The sequence below is a fragment of the Lagopus muta genome, chromosome 23, assembly GCF_023343835.1.
Source record: "Lagopus muta isolate bLagMut1 chromosome 23, bLagMut1 primary, whole genome shotgun sequence".
In the NCBI taxonomy this organism is placed as follows: domain Eukaryota; kingdom Metazoa; phylum Chordata; class Aves; order Galliformes; family Phasianidae; genus Lagopus; species Lagopus muta.
In genome coordinates this window covers 5,853,907-5,875,398 of record NC_064455.1, presented here as the reverse complement: position 1 = coordinate 5,875,398, position 21,492 = coordinate 5,853,907, and the positions used below count along the sequence as shown (strand labels likewise).

Sequence of the window (21,492 nt, the reverse complement as noted above, 5' to 3'; positions counted from 1 at the left end):
CCGCTTCTAGGAGGTTCTAAGGAAAATGGAGGGGTTTTAATTAAGTGGGGTTTTAATTAAGTATTAACAGCTTGAACCATTTTCAACTAATGGCTTGTTTTAGATACTTTGGAACAGCAACTGAAATCAATAAAGAACTTGAATCTAACAAAAAAACCCAAAATAGCCAGGGTGTGATTTGAAGACCACTGTCAAATTGACACAAAGGGAGTTGAGTCCTGAGCTCCCCGTGGTGCGAGTCATGCTCTGTGCAACCCAGAAGGGGTCGGGCAGCAGGGGGCATCTTTCCTGCTGAGCTCCACGGAGCAGAAACCAGGCGCTGCGATGAGCAAGTTGGCATTAACTTTATTCTATCTTCTGTATAATCTTACGTACATAAGAAAGGTTTTTTTCCACAAGCCTCAGGAGAAGACGAGTACAAGTCACAGGACAGTCTTAAAATAAAAAATTGCATATTTTTGTAAGTCTTGTCCTAGAGAAAGAAACATTGACACTTTACAGAGGAAATGCATTTAAGATATGCTTATGCCACCCGAGGCATTGGAAAAATGAAGGTCAAAGCATGTGCAGCTCCCTTTATGGGTCAATACAGTACTATGTCTTAGCTGCAGCTCTCTGTTCCAGTGCTACAGAACAGAGGCTACAAGCTTCCATCAAAATAAAAAGCCAAGCAACGGGGGAAAGGGGAGTCTGAGAAGATTCACCTCTGGTGACTGATTGCAGATGAGGAAGAGAGCAATGAACTGATTTGATCCCACTTGGGCAATTTACAATACTGCACTACTGACCCTGGAATGAAGGAGACCTTTCCTCTGCAGGAGGAACAGGTTCAGAGCTGTCTGGAAGACTGAACCTGAGTTCAGCTGCTCAGAGCAGGAAGCCCTGGAACAAAGCCTCCCTTGAGAAGGTGGAGGGCTCATGGGAAGAGATGCTCAGCTCCAAATTACCAGCAAGACTGCTGGAGGGGAAAAACGCAGTTAGTTCTCCGCAGTCTTCCTGTGGCACTGATTAATAGAAAGCCTCCTGTCATGGCACAATCAGAAACACACTGAGCTAATAGGAATGATGAAAGGGAAATCGGGGTGGAATGCTATGGTCCAAGTCCTCAGCCTTTGGTCCAACAAAGCCATTCCCAAGTCCTGTAATGCCACTGGTTAGTATAAAGAGCTGGAATGGGCAGCTTCCAGGACCTTCTTCAGATATTTGCAATAGCAACCGTGTACTTCTGGACCCCAACAGACATCATTTGTTAAAAAGGGAACAACACTCCTCTCACAGGATCAATTTGCCTGAAGGCAATACAAAAAAAAAAGAAACCGAACAACACTCTGAAAGCCAGCTGCCAGTACTGGCTTTGAATTCACCCAAAATCTGACATGATTAATTGGTGCAGTTAGATCAGACAAGGGAGGGGGGAAATAAACCTTCCTGCTAATAGATGTGGACAACACCTGGCCCGTCACCTATACCAAATCCCAGCCAGAGGTATTTCAGTGATGGCAGGTAGCCGTGTCTCTCGGGTAGAAAAGCAGTTTGAGAGCAGAAAGGTACGAGAAATCTAAGAGAATCATCTGAAAGCAGATTTGTCCCACAGCAGAGCCAGGGAGGGCACGAGCCTTGGAGCCATTCTGCTTAGCCAGCAATTTCTGTCACAGTGGTAACCAGCTTCTGACCGTTCCACACTGTCTTGAACTGTTCTGGGACAGGGAATTCAGTCTGGAGAGTAAGAACAGAAATCTGTTGTCACGAGTCTGTTTATGACCAAGTCTGGTAACTGCTCCTGTTGTTTTAGGAACTTTAATGTATGTGTTACATCCCCTCTTGTACCAACAAACACCTCCCGTTCTGTCCCCCCCACGATCCTGAGGAAGAAGCAGATCTCACAACACAGTCACTGTAAAGAGAAACAGCCCCATTTGCTGATTTTAGCATCTAATTGTCATTCACAACCTCCAAGCCTAGCATTAGAATGGCAACTCCAGAACCGTCCCTCCAGGCTCATCCCAACTGTGGCCCCTTGTGGGCCGTTCCCGTGGGCCTCAGAGCAAGAATCGCGCGGCGCCCCTCAGCCGAGGTCCAAACCAGCACTTACAAAGTCACCGCCCTCGGCGGGAATAAGGACGTTCATCTCTGATGACTTGGCACTGACGATTTCGCAGTCTAGGGAGTTCTTGCTCAGATACACGTGGCAACCGTCTGTTTTGTTGATGGAGATCGTTGGCACTTTACCCATTACCTACGGAGCAAGCAAAGGAGCCGCTGAGGATCGTGAGCAGGGCAGCCCTGCTCCTGGCCCTTGTCCTCAAGGGAAAGGTTTGCCCCCTCTGCCCCCCACAGACACACTGAACTCAAGGACTTCCACCACTGGCAAAAATTTAAGGTTATTTCTTGTTCTGATCTCTTGACAACAAAACCAAATGGAAGACTGGGCAAGTTGCTCGCCCTGGATCCAACATCAAAAGTGGCATCAGAGTAGATTCTACTGCTGACCTCCTCCTTCGGCTTGCTGGCCCTGCTGCCCACCTCACATAGGCTTTTATCTCAGTCCCTGAAGCAGCTCAGTGAGGCACAGTTCAGCCCTTTCCTGAAGATGGGGCAGCCTCAGCTGCACAGCAGTAGGACGGGTGCTTTTTTTCCCAGTCTTTTCACAGATGCCTGTTGTTATTCCAGAAATCCAGCTTCCCCCAGAGGCAGATGCTACCGGCACCCTGCGCAGCAGTTGCACTGCAGGCAGAGAGCAGGGCATCGACACTCACCTGAACTTTGATGTCCCTGCTGTTTATTATCTCTACGATGCCCACCACATCATCAAACACCAGACCTAGCTTCTTGCAGTTATCTGCAAAGATAAGACAGGGTAGCTCACAGAAAGGTTTTAGAGATCTAACCTGCAAACAAAACACCATGCAAAAATACAGTTTTCAGGGTTGCTCTACTTACCAAGGGTGATGGAATTGATCTTGCCTTTGATCTGGAGTGTACTATTTGTGCACTTGAAAACATATGCTACCTGCTTCAGTTCTGTGTCACTGATTACCAGGTTAGTGGCGTTTTCCTGGTTTTCCTGGAAAGGCAGGGAAATGCACCTTATTTTTAGAATGCAGACCAACTCATCAGCACAGCACGACAGTGGAGCTCCCTTAAAAGCAAACTGCATGTATCAGGCTAATGCCTCTTACAAGAAAGGAGACTCTCCTCCCCTGCTGCAAAGCTCCCATCCCACCAACCCTCACACTGATGCCACGCACTCACCACTCTCCACTTTTTGCCTTCTAATTCTAGCAATGCAGGTTGCTTTGGAGAGGTTTTTTGGGAGGGATTAACACTACAAGCTGGTTTGGAAGAAGTGAAAGGCTTGGGTCCACTTCTTATAGGACCTCCTTGGTTCTTCAGTGCTGGATTCTTGTGGGTCTTCATATCATCTGAAACATGTCTTAAGCCTGCAAAAGAAATCTGGCCTGAGCTCCAGCTTTCCTCCAGTAATGCAGTTTCACAAACACCAGACAGCAGTGGTCAATACAATAACATTTTTTCAGAACGAAAGTAGCTCCTGAGGTTGGGCTGAAGCCCAAGCACAAATGGTAAACAAGTGAAAGAGGAAGCCAGAAACACGGATGCAAGCGATGCTAATGAGGAAGTACTGCAGAACCAGGAGGCCCTCACTGTTCTGCTCTGTAGCTGGAAAAAGCCTTGAGCCAAGCACCTTACCTTTGTTCCACATCTGTCCTGAATGTTAACCAGGTAACGTATGAAGAGGGTAAGTTTTGTGCAGATCTGAACAAGTACGAGATCACATCTTTTGTACTCGAGGAGGACATGCAACTAAAGAACTCCCCATCTCCACCCCAGCCAGCGATTAATCTCTGCCTACACCTGACAGATGAGGCTGAGAACACCAGCTCAGATGGACCTCCTTTGTCCTTGTGAATTGCCTCAGGGCTGCTCTTGGCTGCCAGCCTCTCTCAGACCAGATGCTCTTTTGTTCTGGGGAGCCTGCTTTCTAAAAGCAGGTACAGTCAGGGATGGCAGCAAAAAGGCAGTCCTGTAGCCGCTCAGCACGGCATTCTGGCCCGAGGCTGCCCCCCTCCCCCAGATCGCCTGCTGCGCCACTTACCCGACGTGATGCCCTCTCCCCGATTGATCTGGGCGAAGAGCGCAGATCGGGTCGCAGAGTCGTCCGCACCAGAGCTGGGGTGGGAGGGAGCAGGGGGGGGAGGAGGGCCGGGGGGAGGCGGAGCCGCTGCAGCGGGGGGCACGGATGGCGCTTTGGCCCCTTCTGTTGCCACAGGACCCTGCAAGAGGCAGCAGGAGGAAAGGCATCGCACCAACTCAACCTGCTGCAGGACTGCAGTACTCCAGTAGCGCTCTCTCAAGAGGCGCCCGCAGGCCTGCTCAGCAGTTACCGTTTTGCTCCAGGTCAGCCCCGTGGTGTGGTACTCCTTGATGTAGGCCTGCAGCTCGCTCCAGATACGCAGGTAGGCCTTTACCCAGTCCACTTGCTTCTTATCTCTGAGGACACAAGGAGGTCATGCGGAGGCAGCAGGTGCATTTGCCATCACAGCTCAAGGACTATAGACAGATCATTACATATCTGCCTCAGCTGGACCAGCACTGCGGTCTCACATCTCCAGCACTGAGTTCTAGCCTCACTATTCATCTTGCACTTGCAGGCCAAAGGCTGCAGGCCTGCTCTGCACTGTAACCCATTTAAACTGAGGGGTCTGATGACTCTGACAAGACCCATACCCGAGACAAGACTTGTTCCCTGAGAAACAGTCCAGCCACCAGATGATGCTGAGACAAGAATAGCAGGACAGGGCTGCAATCTGAATGCAAGGACTCCCAACTGTGAGGATTAGGAATGAACAGCTAGGTGAGGTTTTATAAATACAGCCCACCTTTAAAAAAGAACGAATTAAAGATCAGGGTAGCTCTGTTAGCTACCGGCACAGGCCCTGCATGCCCTGCTAGCTGTTTTCAGAGATGCTTTTAAGAGAAGAGATGAACTTACACATCCTTGTACTCCTTAAGGATACGGTTGGTGTAAAACATGGCAGCATCAGTCATTTCCTTTACATAAGGACCAGGCTTTGGAGACTAAAGAAGAATGAACATCTTGGTATGAAGCAGCTGAGGCAGCTGACTCACCAAGCAGCCAGACTCTTCCCACCAGCCCACTTCCCTGCATTTCTTACCATGGCCACCCAGCCCAGGGCTGGGATGCTCTCACTGACTGCTGATAAGTGATTGAACTGTTTGCTGCCTCGGTTCTTCTCCCTTAAATTCTGCACCATCTGGATTTGCTCTGAAATCGGTTTCAGAAGCGTTGAAAACACATTCTGCAAGGCAAGAGGGACAGTAACAATTGTGAACATCGGTGCTGTTCTGGAAGAGTTGCATGCCTTTGTGAGTGGCTCTGCTGAGATGACTCTCATCCAGAGGAAGACCAGCGGGCCTAAGCTGTGGCCGCAGCCCTGCCCAGGTCTGGCCCTCCCACGAGCCGAGTGTGGTCCCACAGCCCAGCTTCTCCAGGGCTGAAGTCATTGCTCCCCACTGGATTGGTACTATGGGAGTACGCCAAGAACTGTGACTCATGTGCAACCCAAGAAACACTGACAAAGCTGTTAGTAACAAGGACAGAAATAGCATTGCCTTTCCAGTGCTCTTTTGTTCTAAGACAGTTTGTCAGATGTTTCTTCTCCTTCAAAAACCCTTACAGAAAGGTGCTGTGCAGGCTTTTGCAGTTTGAGATTTACAGCCTGCATTACGATAGGAGTCACATAAGATTCTCAACTCATCCTGCCAACTTCAGAATTCAAGTTACTTCTCAAGTTAATCCCAGCCTTCAATACTTGAATGATAAGGACAGTTTCTGTATGCTGTTCACCTGGAGCACTGAATGCAAGTGTTTACAAGATCTCTGAGGTCAGAGTAGAGCAGTCAATTACACATTTTCCATTATATTTTACAGTGACTGGAAAAGTACCACAGCTATCACAATGTAACAGAAGAAGCTATGACTGAGCCAGATAACAACTGCAAAGAAAAGCAAGGTGGGATCCTGTTGCTTGGGAAAAACAGTTCCCAAAAAGGAAAAGCCAATGCACTCAGAATCAAATTCTCACTCATGCATCCTCCTGAGAGCTAGCAGTCTAGAGAAAAGTGTTAAATTACTTGCTAAGGAGAAATCAATCCTAAAAGCCAAGCTTTTATTCAGAAAACATCCAAGAGAGACAAGTGTCTTTTCTACTTCAGGAGCTTCATGCCTGAAGCATCACATAATGAAAAGCACACTACTGAGACCCCACTACAGCTCTTGTCTGGTTTGCATCTTGGGGAACAGTGATTGTCACGGTGTTGGTGCTCAGATGAAACCTGAGAGGGGCAGAAGCAGAGAGATGATATCCAGTGCTGCTCTGACAGCTACGGATCTCTTTGCATCTCTGCAAAACGCCCGTTCTGTAGCTCCACAAATCAGCCTTCAGAATTCTGCCCAGTACCAGTGAGCACCCACAACAGTTCACACCTTCAGCAACTCCTGCCTTATTGATCCAGGAGTCTCCGGTCTTCCTCTGGTTCCTCTTTTGGAGGAACTGGAATGTCCCAGCTTTCCCTACAACTGCAGGCATCCCGTGCTCTCAGGTAAGGGCATGCAAGGTGTGATTTGCCAGACTTACCTCTGATGGCTGTTGATGTTGAGATGCTGTCACCAAAAGGGACCTCTCGGTCATCAAACCTGCATGAACCATCTCAGCCTGAGAATAAAGAGAAACATGAGAGAGCTTCCATTTTCTCCAGCATAACACTGCCAGTCATTTGAGCTCATGCCGTCCCTTCCTTTTAGTTTACAAGGCAGTTATGGTGTCCTAAACACTGGGAAGCATAAGGAGATAAGGTGTTAGTGATCTAGTGATTCACAGAGCTGCCATAATTTTCTCCACACACAAAAATCATGTCGTAGCCTAGGCCAGATCAACCCTCTGCCCTTCTTCTGATTTGAAGGCACGCATAATCTGTTCTTCAATTTGATAACACATCTTTGAAGACAGCTATCTTCAGGGAAAGCTGATGAGAACTGTGCAGCTCTCTGGGTGGGCAACGCACAGGCATCCTACGAGCCCAGACCAAGGCCTGTGAGGAGAGCCAGGTTCTCAGCACCCAGAGAGTTCAGACAGTATTGTATTCATCTCGTGTGTGGGTGACAATCCACCAGAGGTTATCTGGGCAACTGTCTCGCATCCTCAGGGTGACTAACATCTGACAACACAGTGCTAAGTAACGGAGGGAGAAGAAAAAGATTCCTTACATGCTTCTGCACATCCCCGCCAACTTCTTTGCTGATGGTGATGTATTCAGCTACTGGGCCAGACAGAATGGCATCGAAAGCCTGCACGTACTGAGCCACTCCTGCAGAGAACAGCACAGATATCAGCACATGGCACACAGAGCTCCCACAACCGCTGCACTCCCACCCACTGCAGCCGAACTTTTCGGAGTTGCGAAGGCGGTGGCTGCAGCCCAACGCGCAGCTGGGCACAGGCAGGGGAAGTGCTGCAGCCACAGGAAGCTGCCGTCGGGGCCGGATGGCAACCACAGCTCTGTGCACTTGCGCAGTACGCTCCATGAAACTCGCTTCCTCTCACACCCCAGCTCCTGCAGCAGCCCCTGCTCGCACCCCAGGGCACCGCCCGCTCTGCAGCACATCCCACTGAGGCCCGGCGCCGCGCTGGTGCTCAGCAGGTGCTCCGGAAGCCACGAGACTCACCCGGGGAAGAGCCATCTCCACACATGCCAGGCCCTTGGCACACGGTCTCCAGGCGCTCCACGGCCCTCTCCAGCCGTTCCACCAGCCGCTCCATTGCTGCGATGTCCTCAGCCTGCACAGACAGACCACAGTGATTCACGTCCTCTGATGGTACAGAATCCTACACCGAGTGTCAGAAAGGCTTAGCAGCAGCCTGCGATCCTGTGAGACAAACCCTCCCAGCTCCAGAAGAATTTCTACCTGCGCTGCGTCCCGGTGACAGACAGACTCTCACATCAGCAGGGATTTCAGATTATGCAATGGACATGCACGTGGCTGCTTTATATTGCCACAGTCACTCCTTAATGGCTAAATTGTTCCTGTTCCACTGCACAAGCCTGCTAACCTTATAAGGATATTAAAGCTTACACCTTCCAGCCTTGCACTGACACCACCCAATAAAGCAAATGTCTGTGCAGAATCTCAGTGCAACTGATTATTGGCCAAAGTCCCATTCACAGCAAATCAAATCAAGTATGACTGCTTACCAGAAGGAGTCTGTAGCTCCTCGGGGTTTCAATTCTACTAATGCGTCCACAGGGACCTCCTGGAGCCCTGAACGCCTCCACAGAGCACTTACAGCTCCTGCATCGCTGCTGCACAGTGTCAGCGTGTGGCACGAGCTGCCCTGGCAGCACCGAGGCGAGCAGCTGCAACTGCTGAGATGGCAGAACTGCTTCCACAACAATGTGCCCCTGTTTGTGCTCCCACCAAAGGCTTTGGCATCTGAACTGCAGCATCTACTCTGCAAGCACTGCACAGGAAAGTGACTTAGGCACATAAATCACCTGAGGCTTCTCATCTGGAGGAGTCTGAAGTGTAATACGAGCTTTCCATTAATTTCTGCTTTGTAAAGACTCTGCATGGAGGAGCATAGCAAGTCACCCTCAGAGCACACTAATGCCCAGGGAACGCAGGGAGGGAATAGCAATTCAGCAACCGTGTTTTTATCTTATCACCACTCTGTCAAAATATTTTACAATGTGAATCACCGCTGTGGCCAGAACAGGCTTCCTTCTGCTCAGCCCTGCCTGAGGAAGGCTCTCCCCAGCCCAACAGGAAGGCAGCGCTATCCAACTGCGCTCGCCAGCTGAGACCAGATCCTCGGAGCCCAAACCTGCAGTTCTAACACTGCTTTGCTTCTGCTCACAAGCTTCGGTCGGAGATCAACTGTGGCCATTCTCACCCCTCAGCTGCCTGCCTGCGACAGCAGTGAGCTCCGAGAGGAGGCAGCAGCGTTCTGCCCGCACAGCAGCAAGCCGGGGTGGCCGCCCTGCATCAAACTGGTCAGCAGCCTCTGGAGGGCTTCCAGATGCATCAAGTTTAGACAGGCTGACACTTGTGGGCGGTCACCCACAGCTGGCAGTAACGAATACTTCTTTTTTTAACTCGGTATGATGCAGAAATCCTGACCGCAGGACCACCAGCACCCTGCTGCAGCAGGATGCATCCAGAACCGGGTTCACGTCTACAAGTGGGAGTGCAGACAGCAGCAAGGCCTGTCCCCACTCTTGCAAGCTTAAAGAGGAGCTTTTTTTCCCCAAAAAGTCACCACTAAGGAAGCTCTCCCATGCCTTGAGCACAGCAGGACACAGGCACGCAACACAGGGGCATCAGGAAGGACAACAGGTTCACGGAGTGCTGGGTGCACAAAGCTGCAATTCTGCACCCTTGATCCCCACCACATTCCACACCAGGCTCTAATCTGATCAGCCCCATTACCCAGTCTCAAACTGCAATTCAAATCGGGATTACGACCAGTAAGTCCAGATGGAGAGCAGTTCCTGTCCCAGCAATAAAACGCACTGTTGCACAGGGTGTAGAGTGTAAATTCCAGATACTCTGTTGGGCTTAAGGCCCCTTAGAAAGAGTGTTCCTCGAAGTCCTGGTTCCTGCCATTAGGCACATCCGTCCTGCACCTCGGCTGGGTCTCCCTGATGGGAAGCCACGAGCCCATAGCACTCAGTGCCAGCTCTGCAGACCTGAAACTGCCTGGCAGATGGTAAAATCACTTCCATTTCTTTAGTGGGCAGCATTAAAGCAACTTGGAAGAGAAGTCATTTGGTAAAGGGTCTGGGAGGTGAGAGCTACGTGCAGGCAGCACAAGTGCTAGAGCAGGCAGCTACACCATCACTCCTCACACAGCCATCCTGCCTCACCCCCACTGTGCTCTGTAGATGCTCTTTTGATCTACAAACCCAGCCTGGATAAAATAAAAAGGTTCAGCTCCACAGACAAGAGCCTAATGGATATCAGTAGCCAGAACATGCAATTCAGAGAAGGCAACGTTTACAGAGGGGAAAAAAAGATCACAAATAGACCTGCCTGGGCAGCACCTGAACAGCAATTTAACTATTGGCCATTGGGAATGCAGAGGAACTTGTCAGTAAGCGACAAACTGACTTCACAGCTCTCAGAACGCACAGCGGGATGCCACCAGCCTTCCTCAAAGAGGAAGCTGAGAACTGATCACATCTGAGTCATTTCTGCTCTGCGCTGTACCATGCCCAGAAAAGGGAAAGGCCCCAGAGCTGTGCCACGCAGGGCCAGAGTGCAGCGACGGCAGCAGAGTTCAGCTGAAGCCCTTCCTGCTGGGGCTGCAATGCAGGCCTTAAATCCACGTCTTGTTTAAATTCAATTGAACTTTGATTACCAATGGAGCGGAAGCTACGGACTCTCAGCAAACGCTTGTGCATTTCACCCTGGTGCAGAATGCCTACTAATCTACACAGCATGTTTGGTTAATTTATTAGCTAATCTTTACTTCCTCGCAGACTTGGGAACACAGGTTTGAGCACTCTGCACAGCATGCAAGCTCTCATCAACAAGACCACTTTATAAAGCAATTGGAGCAATAAAGGGACGAGTTTTCTTTCTTGTAAAAACAACACAGCCAATCCTACACCACAAACCCTAAAGAGGAGTTTCCTGTTTAGAGACCATCCCGGGGTCAGCGCGTCCCCGGCATCCAGCAGGCGCTCAGAGGAACAGCAGACACCAAACTGCCACAGCCCCAGTCTGATGGAGCCGCAAACTGCAGCTCCAGAACAGAGCCCAGCCCACGCCTCGGTGCAGCACAACGGAACGCTGTCAGCAACACGTTTGCATCAGCTACTTCCTGCTCTGCAGGCAGAGATGTAAAGATGGGAGAACTAAATTAGGAACATACCACAGCTTATTCTGGGCTGACACTGGAATATCTCAGGGGATCAGCTGCCAGATGACTTCCAGCGTTTATATCTTCCAAAAGACCAAATAATTTTTTTTTTCCTAAAACGGTTCAGCTCAGAAAGGAAGGCCCTCTTTTCAGCGCCGCGGGGCGCAGCCCGCCGGTGGCCGATGAGCACGGAGCTCCCCGCGGCCACACAGCAGCACCTGTTGGCAGCGCCGAAGCCCGGGTGCCCACCGCTGGCGGCTGCGATCTGCCGCGTCCAGGAAACCAAAACTGCCTCGAAGAATTCACCTGAGCCGATCTGAGCTCTGCCAAATAACAAATTCTCCCGAACTCGTTACAGACGGGACGCGCCACGGGACGGGGGCAGCCGCGGTGCCCCGAACTCCCCGGGGACGCGGAGAAGGCTCCGCGCCGGGCAGGGAGCGCTGAGGAGGAGAGGGGAAAGGAGGGGAAAGGAGGGGAGCGGCGGTGCGGCCGTCCCGCAGTGCTGAGGAGCGGCGCCCGCGCCGAGCCCCGCCCTGCGCCCCCCGCGAGCAGCGCCCCGGGGCCGAGGGCGGCGGGCGGAGCGGGCAGCGCGGAACGGCCGAGTCTCGCCACAGGGGGCGGCCGGGGAGCCGCGCGGATCCCCGCCGCGGCCGCCCGCCCCCACCGGCGATACAGCGCCGCCGCGGCCGAGAGAGCGCTGCCCTGACGCTCCTGCCACGCCTCGCAGAGCGCCCGGCCCGCAGCACCCCGCGACCCCGGCTGTGGCGACACTGCGGATCCGCCGCACTCACCTCCCGCTGCCCCGCTGCCGCCGCCGCCCAGCACCCCCCGCACCCGCTGCTTCCGGCCCCCGCCCCGCGCACCGGAAGTGCGCACGGCCCGGCGCGGCGCGCGGAGAGGGGAGGAGCCTTGGGCGTCGGCGGCCTGCGATTGGATGAGAGGGGGAGGGGGAAGACAGGAGGGGCGGAGCCCCAATAGGGAGGGGCTTCTTTGGGGGCGGGGTTCCCGCTCGGGGCGGGGTCTCGTGGGCCGCTGTTGCGGCGGGCGCGGCTCGGAGGGCGGCGGCCGTGCTGCCCCCTGGTGCCGGTCCGTGCCGCTGCCCCGCGCCCTGCCGGCGTCTCGTTCTGGGGCAGAGCGAATGGGAGCTCCGCTCCGTCGCGACACGGTGTCGGCAGCGCGGGGCCGTCCGTAAATCATTAACAGCAGCCCACCGAAACGCGGCGGCAGCCTTTGTGTGCGAGGCTGTTTGCAGAGGGGAGCGTGACCTCCCTCGGTCCCTGCAGCGCAGCCGCTCCGCGATCATCTCCCGTGTCGGAGCGTTTCCGCACGCCGTCATCACCGCTGCACGACATGGCCTTCACTGCGGTGCTGGAGCTCAGCCCGGGCGGTGCTGTCAGTTCCTGCGCTCATTTCCCCCCATCTCCTTTCTTAAAAGTCCCGAATAGAAGAGATGCACTCAGCAAGGAATGTCCGGGCACGGGCTCAAGCTGACAGTGCTTTTAGCCCCTTCAGCTGCATGCAGAGCCTGAACGGAACCTCCCTACGAACCCCACAGAGGCAGAGAAGAGGAGGTGGGGAGTGAAATGCCACTGTTTTGTGTCCGAAATCTGAGAAAGAAAAGGCAGCAGCGATTTCACAGCCTCAGGCAGCAGCGATAGGCAGCTCAGCTCGTTTTCCCCTGCTGAGGTCGCTGCGCTTCCACTGGGCCCAAGCAGCACTGGGTGCACATGCAACCCCCCCAGCCCGTGTTCTCGTTCCTATTTCTTAATGCTCCATTCTTATTCCCATCCTTTATAGCTGGAAGTGGAACAAAAGTGAGCCCTCTGTAAGGGACTTCGGCTTTGACCCGGCTCAGTTCGTTTGACAAACACGCTTCAAATGGCAGCCACAGCACAGTGCTCTAGGGACAGCACAGAGCTGCACAGCCCTGCTGCCGGCTCCCACCCCAGGCTGCAGCCCCTTCCATAGGAGCACAGTGCTCCCAGGGAGCAGAGCTCTCACGGAAGAGGTGAATATGAGCACACAGTATAAATATCTGCACAGATCAGCACTTGCTGAGAGCTCTGCCTGGGGAAGAAGTGTTGAGTATCACCCACCATTGCGTTCCATTTCCCCCTGCTTGGCAGCTGCTGTTCCTGTTTCCAGCACAGTGCTCGCGCTCTCCCCCAGCAGCACCTCAGTGTCATTCCTCCCTCCACCTCCCTCCCCCTCCTCTTGAAAGGGAGAAAATAATGGTGCCTTTGTTGGTCTGCTGTAGCACAGGCACTGTGCAAGGAGCAGGGCTGTGAGGTACGGCTGCGGGTGCCACTCAGCTCCTCCACGCAGCTCTGCAAGTCCCCCCACTTTCATGTGAATCAATACTAACAGGTCCTCAAATTCACTCCCAGTTCATTATATACAAATAGCAAAGTTTAATATTTACACCATTAAGTTAATCATCTATATAAAAAAACCCAACCAAACAAACAGAACAGCTTCCTGACTTAGTGTCGTATGTACAGAGCGCAGCAGTGAGCTGCCCTTGGCACGGTCACAGTGTAATGTACACTACCATGGCCCGGCCCCGCCGCGGAAGGGGGCTGCGCTCTGCCGGGCCAGGGAACGGCAGCTCCAGCTGCGCGGGTCCATCTGTGTAATGTACACTACGGGCAGCCCGCGGCCCCTGGCCCCACCGTGCTGCAGGCGGGCGAGCTGCGGGTCACACGATGTTGGCCAGCTCTGTGGAGTCCGACTCCGAGCTGCTGTTGCTCTCCTCCCTGCAGGGGAAGAAGGTGTGAAGCACGGCCCACCTCCATCCCACAGGGCCGCTGCAGCCAGCAGGGAACCCCACAGCCACCGCCACCACGTGCAGACCCAGCCCGGCTCTTTAGCAACCAGGGCCGGTTCTGTGCCAATCTCCAACGCTTCACGCCACCTCCCTGGCAGCCGGGATTGGCAGAACCACCGCTCCTCACTGCCGCCCACAGCTCCCAGACGCGCCCCAATGGTGCCCGACGAGCCCAGGCCCGACCCGGCCCCACAGCCCTGGCACGCGACGCGGCTGCCTCACAGCACGGGCCCACGCCCACCTCAGGTCCTGCAGGGCCTTCTTGTTCTCCCTGCGCTTCTCCTCGTCGATGGGGTACAGCTTGAAGAGGAGCAGGCCCAGCAGGATCAGCCCCACAGGCACGGCCGACACCAGCAGCTTCAGGGTGACGTTCACCTCGCTGGGCTGGGAGCAGCCCCGTGTTTGGTACCCCGCAAAGCTGCAGACGAGCACACGTCAGATGGGAGAACGGCAGCCAGGCTGCACCCCGCTGCCGTCCCCACTACACTCACTCCAGGCTGAGCGTGGAGATGCCCAGCGATACCCCAGAGGTGAACTTGGTAAAGAAGACATAGAAGGAGAAGAAGATGGCTTCATGGCCGCGAGATTCAGGGTGCTGCAGCTTGAAGTCATCTATGACATCTGGCAGCATGGACCTGTGTGGAGACAGGTGAGCATCTCCCACTGGGACCCCCAGGGGTCACAGAGTGCCCCGCAGAGCCGAGCCCTGCTCTCAGCACGGGGCCTTTGCTCACCAGGGCAGAAGGAAGGCAGCTGCCACGCTGATCCCTGCCGCCACCGCCACGATGTAGGTGATGACGAGGTTACTGTCCAGGACAACCACCATGATGAGGAAGGGGACAGCAGACTGCAGGGGGGAAAAGAAGCTGGGTTGGTCTCCCAGAGCCCTCAGCTGCTGCCCTCAGCCCCATCCTCCCCAGTGATGGCCCCAGCAGGCAGCTCTGTGCATCCACTCACCGAGATGCCCACGTAGACAGCAGTCTTCTTCCCAAAGCGGGTGAGGAACCACTGCCAGAAGGGGATGGTCAGGGTGGCTGACAGCTATGAGAAGGGGGGCTTGTGGTCACTGCCTGTCCAGGCTCTGCCCATCGGTCTCAGCCCCTCACCCAACACCCCAGGCTTTCACAAGCCACCCACTCCCAAGACTGAAGTAGGCACGTAAGGACACTGCAGAGCGCCCCAGTACCATTCCCCTCAACCAGCCAAGGACCCGCCTGCCGTGGACATGGAAAGGAGCCAGATCCACCCCCGCTGCAGCCAGGAGCCAGGCTCTGCAGGGCTTGGCACTTTGGACCTCCCCATCCCATAGGACTCCCAAGGAGATGTTGTGTTCTGTCCCAGGCAGTGAACACCGAGCTCCTTTACTCAAGGGGGGGAAGGGAGATAAGTGGCCAGATTTGGACAAAAGGCCCCCACGGCTCCTGTTCTTCCATCTCTGGCAGCCTTCATGTGGGAACAAAGGCTTTGCTGTTCCTGCCAACCCACCCCGCTTTTGTGACTCCTTCTCTCTCCTCTGCTCCCAAGGGACTTTTGGTCACTGTCCCCACAGCCCTTGACCTCCCTTGCTCCCCAGCTCAAACATGGGATGCTATTCTGTGCATCCCATCCCTGGGGGGGTCCAGTAGGGCCATACGCACCATGATGGCCAGGAGGATGTTCTGGAACTCGTTGCGGAAGCCCAAGGTGTAGGTGCAGAAGAGGGCGAAATTGCCCTCCAGCAACTGCAAAGGGAGCAGACAGTGGTCAGGGGAGGACACCCTGGGCACTCCAAACAGACACCAGTGTCCACTCTCCATCCACATCCCCGCTCTGCTCCAGATCACTGATCCTGGCCCACCAGGCTCCAGTTTGCCCCTGCTCATCTTCCAACCCAGCCCTCCTCACCATGAAGGCCAGTGAAGTGAAGAGGAAGCCGGTGATGAGTTTGATGTAGGCACCGTGGTTCATCACCAGCTTCAGCCCTCGGAAGAAGGAGACGGGCTCATCTGACTGCAGCTCAGAGGACTCTGGGGAGCAGAATGAGCCCACCATCAGAGCCACAGACAGCACCCTGGGGAAAGTACCCAAACCTGATGCAGAACAGCACACAGGACCTGGGGGATAAGGGCAATGGGGGAAAGGAGCCCCCAGCAGAGTCTCAGAGGGTCACTGCCTTGCCCAAGCCGAGCTGGGTACAGAACAGAAGGGCAGGACCAGAGCCCTGGACTTTGGATATCACCTTGCACTGGGATGCCAAAACCGGCATCACAAACTCAGCCAGCCAAAGCCAAGTGAGAGGAACATTATCTCTGGCAGCACAGTGAGATGAGCCAGAGATGCTGTGCCCTCCTCCCACAGCACTGCCATTCTGCAGAGCCATCCCAGCTCCTCAGCCCCTCTCTATGGGGCAGGACCCTCAGATGAGACCACAGCTCCTCCAAGAGCCTCACACATCACAGCCCCTCTCCGTCTCACCTCTCTTCTCCCGCACGCCCACCGATAGGATGACAGCACAGAGGATGTAGAGCCCCCCGATGACCCCCGCTGCGACCATGTAGGCATTTCTCTGTGCGAGAGGGGAAGCAATAAGGGAAGGCCTCATCCCGGCAGCCAGTGCTGCCCAGGGGAGCAGCAGAAACCAGCAAGCGCCCTCAGTTTACCGTGTCTGCCAGCGAGCCGCTGTAGTGGGTCATGTTCACATTCCTTATGGCCGCTGAGAAGTTGTTCTCACTCAGGAAGGGGGGGTTCTCGATGCAGGGGGCAACTGCCTTGCCCACAATCTGGCCCTGGATGGCGGTGCCCAGCACAGTGCCCAGCACCTCAACCGTCATACCTGGGGAGACGCACCGGGGCTGAGCTTGGGGCTCTCTGCTCCCCTTGTCAGCAGCAGAGATGAGCCAGCACAGCTCTCCTACAGCTCCACCCAAACCAGAGAAAAAAGCCCTGTGCTATGCAGGGAACATCTGCTGGAAAACCAAGATGGGAGGCGAGGTATGCCTGCACTTGGGCACGGTGCTGTCTGCTTTATAGCAGAGAGGGAGGGAGGACTGACGAACAGCTCTCAGACTTAACAGGAATGCGTGCCAGAGGAGATAGGAAAGAGGAACAGAAAGACCTGGACCAGCTGCAGCTCAGGCCCTGAACAACACTCCTAGAGATGGGAGATGCAACCCAACAATCCTCTCCCTGCACCTGCAAGAGGATCACACCCCAGCGGGAGCAGCAGCGAAGGAGCTGAGCACCGTGCAGGAAGGGGAAGAAGCACTTACGGTAGGCAGTGGCTGAGTCCCTCTCGCTCTGCTCCCTGCTGATGAACATCGTCAGCGCCGAGTAGGGCACGTGGAAGCACTGCAGCAGCACCAGAGAATGGGCTCAGGGCTGCGAATGTTGGCGGGACCTGGACAGAGGTCCCATTGCCCTGCTCTGTCCTGCTGGCCCAGCAGGTAGAGCCCGACTCACCGTCACAAGGGTCTGGAAGATGCAGTAGAAGATGAGATACCACATCACTTGGCCCCTGGAGATGTCTGGGACGAACCAGATGAGGAAGTAGGAGATGACAGCAAATGGGGTAGAGAAGATGATCCTTTGGGAGGACACAGCGTCAGTCTTGCAGGCAGAATTTAATTCCACCGGCCCAGCTCTCCCCACTGCTGTACGGACAGCGGGGACCAGGGCCATGATTCTGGGGACCCCCAGCTGCCCCAAGTGGCCCACCCTGCTGGACTGGGTGCCACAGGGCTGCAGGCAGCACCTCAGCTCTCACAGCAGGGAGGGGAATGGGCTGACTCAGACTTTCGCAAAAAAGCTGCTTCTGCATGAGCAGGCATCCCTGCTGCGATGGAAGGGATGATCTGCTCCTGCCATCAGCTCCCCGCCCCGACCCTTCCTGCAGGCAGGATGATCCTTGCTCAGCAGGATGCCATCACTCTGCACCTCCTGGCAAGGGCTGCAGAGCAGCCAGGAGCGCAGTTCCCTGCCCGTACCTCTTGCCCTTGCCAGCACCAGGCCCTCATCCCAGGGTCTCCCCTGCTCAGCTGGCAGGAACAGGGCGAGTCCCAGCCAGCAGCAACTGCTCCTTCCTGCAGCTCTGCAGTGTGCAGCAGGACATGGGGTGCAAAGCACAACAGGATCAGGGAGGGGGCATTGCTCAAGTACCAGAGCTTGGCACTTGGCTGTCAGAACTGGCCAACAGGCAAACAGCAGTGAAAAGCCACCCACTGTGTCTTGACTTCATTCTGTCTTTGCTTGCAGACTTGCAAGCACCCTATGCTCCGCAAGACACTGAATGGGGGCTGTACTCAGGAACCAAACCAGCAGAGCCGGGCGGAGCCACACAAGGTCAGAGCTGTCTGCAATGAGGGGACAGGGAAATCTTTCCATCCAAGCTGACATACAGGACACAAAGTTAAATTTAAGTTGGGGAGAGCATTGAGAAACCGTATCTCCATGGATGAAGCAGGCAGACACACTGCATGGGACGCAGCACACGCACATTTTTCCGCACAGACGTCACCCTGGTGGGGGGAGGAAGGGGGAGCCCAGCTCACAGCCACTCCTCTCCGGCGCCCTCACTGCCACGCAGATGTGAGCCGAGAAGGTCGGAATCGCTCACTGCAGCCCCACGCACGGCGGGAAGCGGCCGCATTGCTGCGGCACCCAGGTGCACGCGGGGCGAGCGTCACCCCCGCGGGACCCCCAGGGTGCCTCCGGCTCCGCAATGGGGCGCCGAGCCCCGCGGCCACGGGGCGAATGACTGGAAGTGACCCGCGGGCGCGGTGCCGGTGACGCGCTGCTGCGCTCATTGGCTGGGAGTGATGGCGTGTTCCTTTGTGCTCGCTTCCCAGTCCGGCGGTTTAACCGTTTGCAAACGGCCGCTGCCCGGAGGAGGAAGGTCGGAGCCGGGACGCTGCAATCACCAGCACGTCAGGGGAAACTTTGGTCATCGGAAAGAGGGGAAATGCTGCATGAAAGCAGCGCAGCATGTGGACGAGCTGCTGGGAGGAAGCGTGCCAGGAAGGGCTTCCAAAGAAAGAGCTGAAAGGAAGCAGGAGCTGCCTCGTGCTTTGAGTCAGAGCCCCACGTCACGCACTTCAGAGCCTGGCAGAAATTCACCCCCAGGATCCCACCACAGCGTACCGAGGGTTGGGGGTCAGGCGGCAGCCCAGGGCCGTCACCGTGCCCAGGGAAACCAACGCAGCAGCAGAGCTGCAGCAGCTGGGGGCTGCCGGTTTCCCCTGAAGACAGAAATAACACCTGCAGGCCGAGGGGCCCACCATGCCACAAAAGCGATGGCTAATTTTAACAATGCAAGAGCCACTCGGAGGAATGCAGCAGCTCCATCCCCACCCCTACCCTGAGATTACAGAGCAGAGCTGCAGCTGAGCACAGCTATCCTGCCCAGCCCCATGCTAATCTCCAGACCCCAGACCCGCCACGCTGCCTACAGGGAGACTATTTCAGGCCATGCATTTAACCCAGCTTAACCAGGCAGCTGCCTCTGCCCACAGCTATTCACGGAAACCCCCATGGAAACAGAGGGTGTAATTGCAGGGGAAAGCAGTGTGCCACAGCCCCCTGAGCCTGCCCCCTTTGCTCCACTGTGTTTCAGCACCCTGCAGGTTATTTTGGTGAGGGATACACCACCATGTCCACACTCAGATATTAGCACCCTACAGCTCTCATCCTGCTCCTGAAGATCACGGCGCTCGCTGTCCTGCACAGGGACAGGTGTTGATGGACATCACCTCTGAGCCCACGCCCAGAACCCTTGGGGTTCTGCAAAGACACACACCTCCAACTTCCCCTTGCTCTGCACTTCGCTCCCAAGGGCAGCACCCACATGCAGACTCCTGGAGCTGTGGCAGCTGCTCTTCCTGTTCACACCACATCCTTGTGACCATCAGCTGGTATCCCACCTTCCCACATCACTGCGCACACCCTCCCTTCCCCCCCACTGCGATGCCACCTGCTCTGCAGACAGCATGTTCCTGCCACTAGCCACGGACAGGGGCCTGCCACAGGAGTCTGCACCCAGCACCTGCGTGTGGCACAGGGCACTCCTGCGGGGCTGGAGCCCGTCCAGGTGTCGTGGCACCAGGGTGCACCCAGGGACAGCTTAAATACAATGGGGTCACAGACAGAGCAACGCTTCTGGCAGCACCCTGGGCTTTTGGGGCACCTGCCACCTCCACTGGATGAAATAGGCTGCGGGCACATCCTGCCCTGCCAACCTCATCCAAGGGTCACCCACAGCTGACGGCAGTCAGCACATAGGGAAGGGACATCAGCAGCACTCACCATGGCATCAGGCGGCCAAAGCGCGTCCACGGCGTCTTGCTGATGAAGAAGCCCACCATGGGGTCTGTGACGGCATCCCACGCTCGCCCCACAAAGAGGATGATAGAAGCATAGAATGGATCAAGCTGCAGGAGTCAGAACCACAGAATGGCTGAGGTTGGAATCCACCCAGTTCCAATCCCCACCACAGGCAGGTTGCCCCCCCACCAGCTCAGGCTGCCCAGAGCCCCATCCAACTTAGCCTTGAATGCCTTCAGGGACAGGGCACCCACAACCCATCTGGGCAGCAGTACCAGCATCTCATTGCCCCCGGAGTAAAGAACTTTTTCTTAATATCTAACCTAATCTCCTTTCTTTCAGTGTAAAGCTACACACTCTCCTCCTATCACTGCCGGACCGCGTAAGAAGCCGGCCCCCTCCTGTTTCTAAGGGACCTTCAAGGCACAGATGGGCTGTGAGGGCACAGAACCCCGGGACCGTCTCGCTGAGCCCCCAAGAGCCCGCAGCCGTCCCACCAGCGCGACTCGCCGTTCAGCAGCGGGGACGCGTGGATCCGCGCGCTCCCAATGCGGAGCCCGGCAGCGACTCCCCCGCGGGACCCGGATCCCGCCGCCCCACACGGAGCCCGACCGAGAGCCGCCGCCTCCGCCCCGTCCCGGTACCTGCGCCACGTCTAGGAGGTAGATCTGGAGGAAGAAGCCCAACGCGCAGCCCGTGGTCTGGTAGGGGGCCCCGCCGACGGCGTAGCACAGCTTGCTGCACACCGACAGCCGCTCCCGGCTCTCCTGCAATGGCCCGCGGCGTCAGGGTCGGGGAAAGGGAGGAGAACCGAGGACGGCTCCGAGCGGGGCCCGGGAAGCCCCGGGGAGAAGGGAGGGAGACGGCAGCTCACCCTGCGGCGGGGCTGGCGGCAGGAAGGCGGCAGCAGCCCCGCAGCCGCGGCCCCAACACGGACGCGCTCCGCACCGCCGCCCCCAGCCATGCTGCGCGCGATGAATGGGGCGCGGAGCCGCCGCCCGCGCGGCCTTGTACGCGCACGCCCCGCCTCCTGCCGCCCCGCCTCCTGCCTCCGCCCTGCCCCCTGCCGTCCGCCTCCTTCACTTCGACCCCAGCCTCAGCCCGGCCTCCCACCTGCCGCCCCCTACCTTCCCTGCCCCCCTGCCCCCCTGTCCCTATTCCTTCGCACACCCCTATGCCAGCTTCGTGCTGTCCTGCAAGGGTTCGGGGCAGTGGAGTCACTGTCACCTCCCGATGCTGCCATCATCCCTCTGTGCCACCATCACCTCCCTATGTCAGGCACCCATTGCTGACGGCTGGGGATCAGCTCCAAGGGCGCCCTGTGCCCCAGTGCAGCCCCACTACAACCCTCTGTCAAAGGGACCGCAGTGAAGCACGACTGCTGCTCTCAGCCCCCCCAGTCCCCCC

The 21,492-nt window shown here is 56.0% G+C and overlaps 2 protein-coding genes across 2 annotated transcripts; both read right to left on the bottom strand.

Annotated features, from left to right (window-relative positions):
* Positions 1-325: 325 nt before the first annotated feature.
* On the bottom strand, positions 326-12,300 carry CAP1 (cyclase associated actin cytoskeleton regulatory protein 1). Its single transcript, XM_048925561.1, has 14 exons — positions 12,176-12,300; positions 11,756-11,888; positions 7,766-7,877; positions 7,307-7,407; positions 6,678-6,755; positions 5,196-5,339; positions 5,012-5,097; positions 4,404-4,509; positions 4,115-4,292; positions 3,253-3,440; positions 2,941-3,064; positions 2,757-2,839; positions 2,093-2,236; positions 326-1,716 (listed from the first exon to the last, which is right to left on the bottom strand). The coding sequence occupies exons 1-14, from the start codon at positions 12,298-12,300 to the stop codon at positions 1,633-1,635; spliced, it is 1,686 nt and encodes a 561-aa protein (XP_048781518.1). The 3' UTR covers positions 326-1,632.
* Positions 12,301-13,351: 1,051 nt separating this feature from the next.
* MFSD2A (major facilitator superfamily domain containing 2A) lies at positions 13,352-21,088 on the bottom strand. The gene is made up of 14 exons (XM_048968736.1): positions 20,960-21,088; positions 20,730-20,852; positions 20,068-20,192; positions 17,230-17,353; positions 17,040-17,118; positions 16,431-16,603; positions 16,246-16,336; positions 15,676-15,797; positions 15,429-15,512; positions 14,749-14,832; positions 14,526-14,638; positions 14,283-14,426; positions 14,033-14,209; positions 13,352-13,720 (listed from the first exon to the last, which is right to left on the bottom strand). Exons 1-14 carry the CDS (start codon positions 21,047-21,049, stop codon positions 13,663-13,665), a joined length of 1,587 nt encoding a protein of 528 aa, XP_048824693.1. The 5' UTR covers positions 21,050-21,088; the 3' UTR covers positions 13,352-13,662.
* Positions 21,089-21,492: the final 404 nt, after the last annotated feature.

Bases quoted from the DNA above. Each gene is read 5' to 3' on its own strand.
- MFSD2A (XM_048968736.1), bottom strand. From the start codon at position 21,049: ATGGCTGGGGGCGGCGGTGCGGAGCGCGTCCGTGTTGGGGCCGCGGCT. The intron at 16,337-16,430 runs GTAAACTGAGGG...CCTCTCGCACAG, and splicing joins GCGGCTCGCTGGCAGACACG to AGAAATGCCTACATGGTCGC. The intron at 13,721-14,032 runs GTGGGCGTGGGC...CTTCCCCTGCAG, and splicing joins AAGGCCCTGCAGGACCTGAG to GGAGGAGAGCAACAGCAGCT.
- CAP1 (XM_048925561.1), bottom strand. From the start codon at position 12,300: ATGACGGCGTGCGGAAACGCTCCGACACGGGAGATGATCGCGGAGCGG. The intron at 3,441-4,114 runs GTAAGTGGCGCA...TTTCTTTTGCAG, and splicing joins GGGAGAGGGCATCACGTCGG to GCTTAAGACATGTTTCAGAT. The intron at 2,237-2,756 runs GTGAGTGTCGAT...CTTGCTCCGTAG, and splicing joins GCAGGGACATCAAAGTTCAG to GTAATGGGTAAAGTGCCAAC.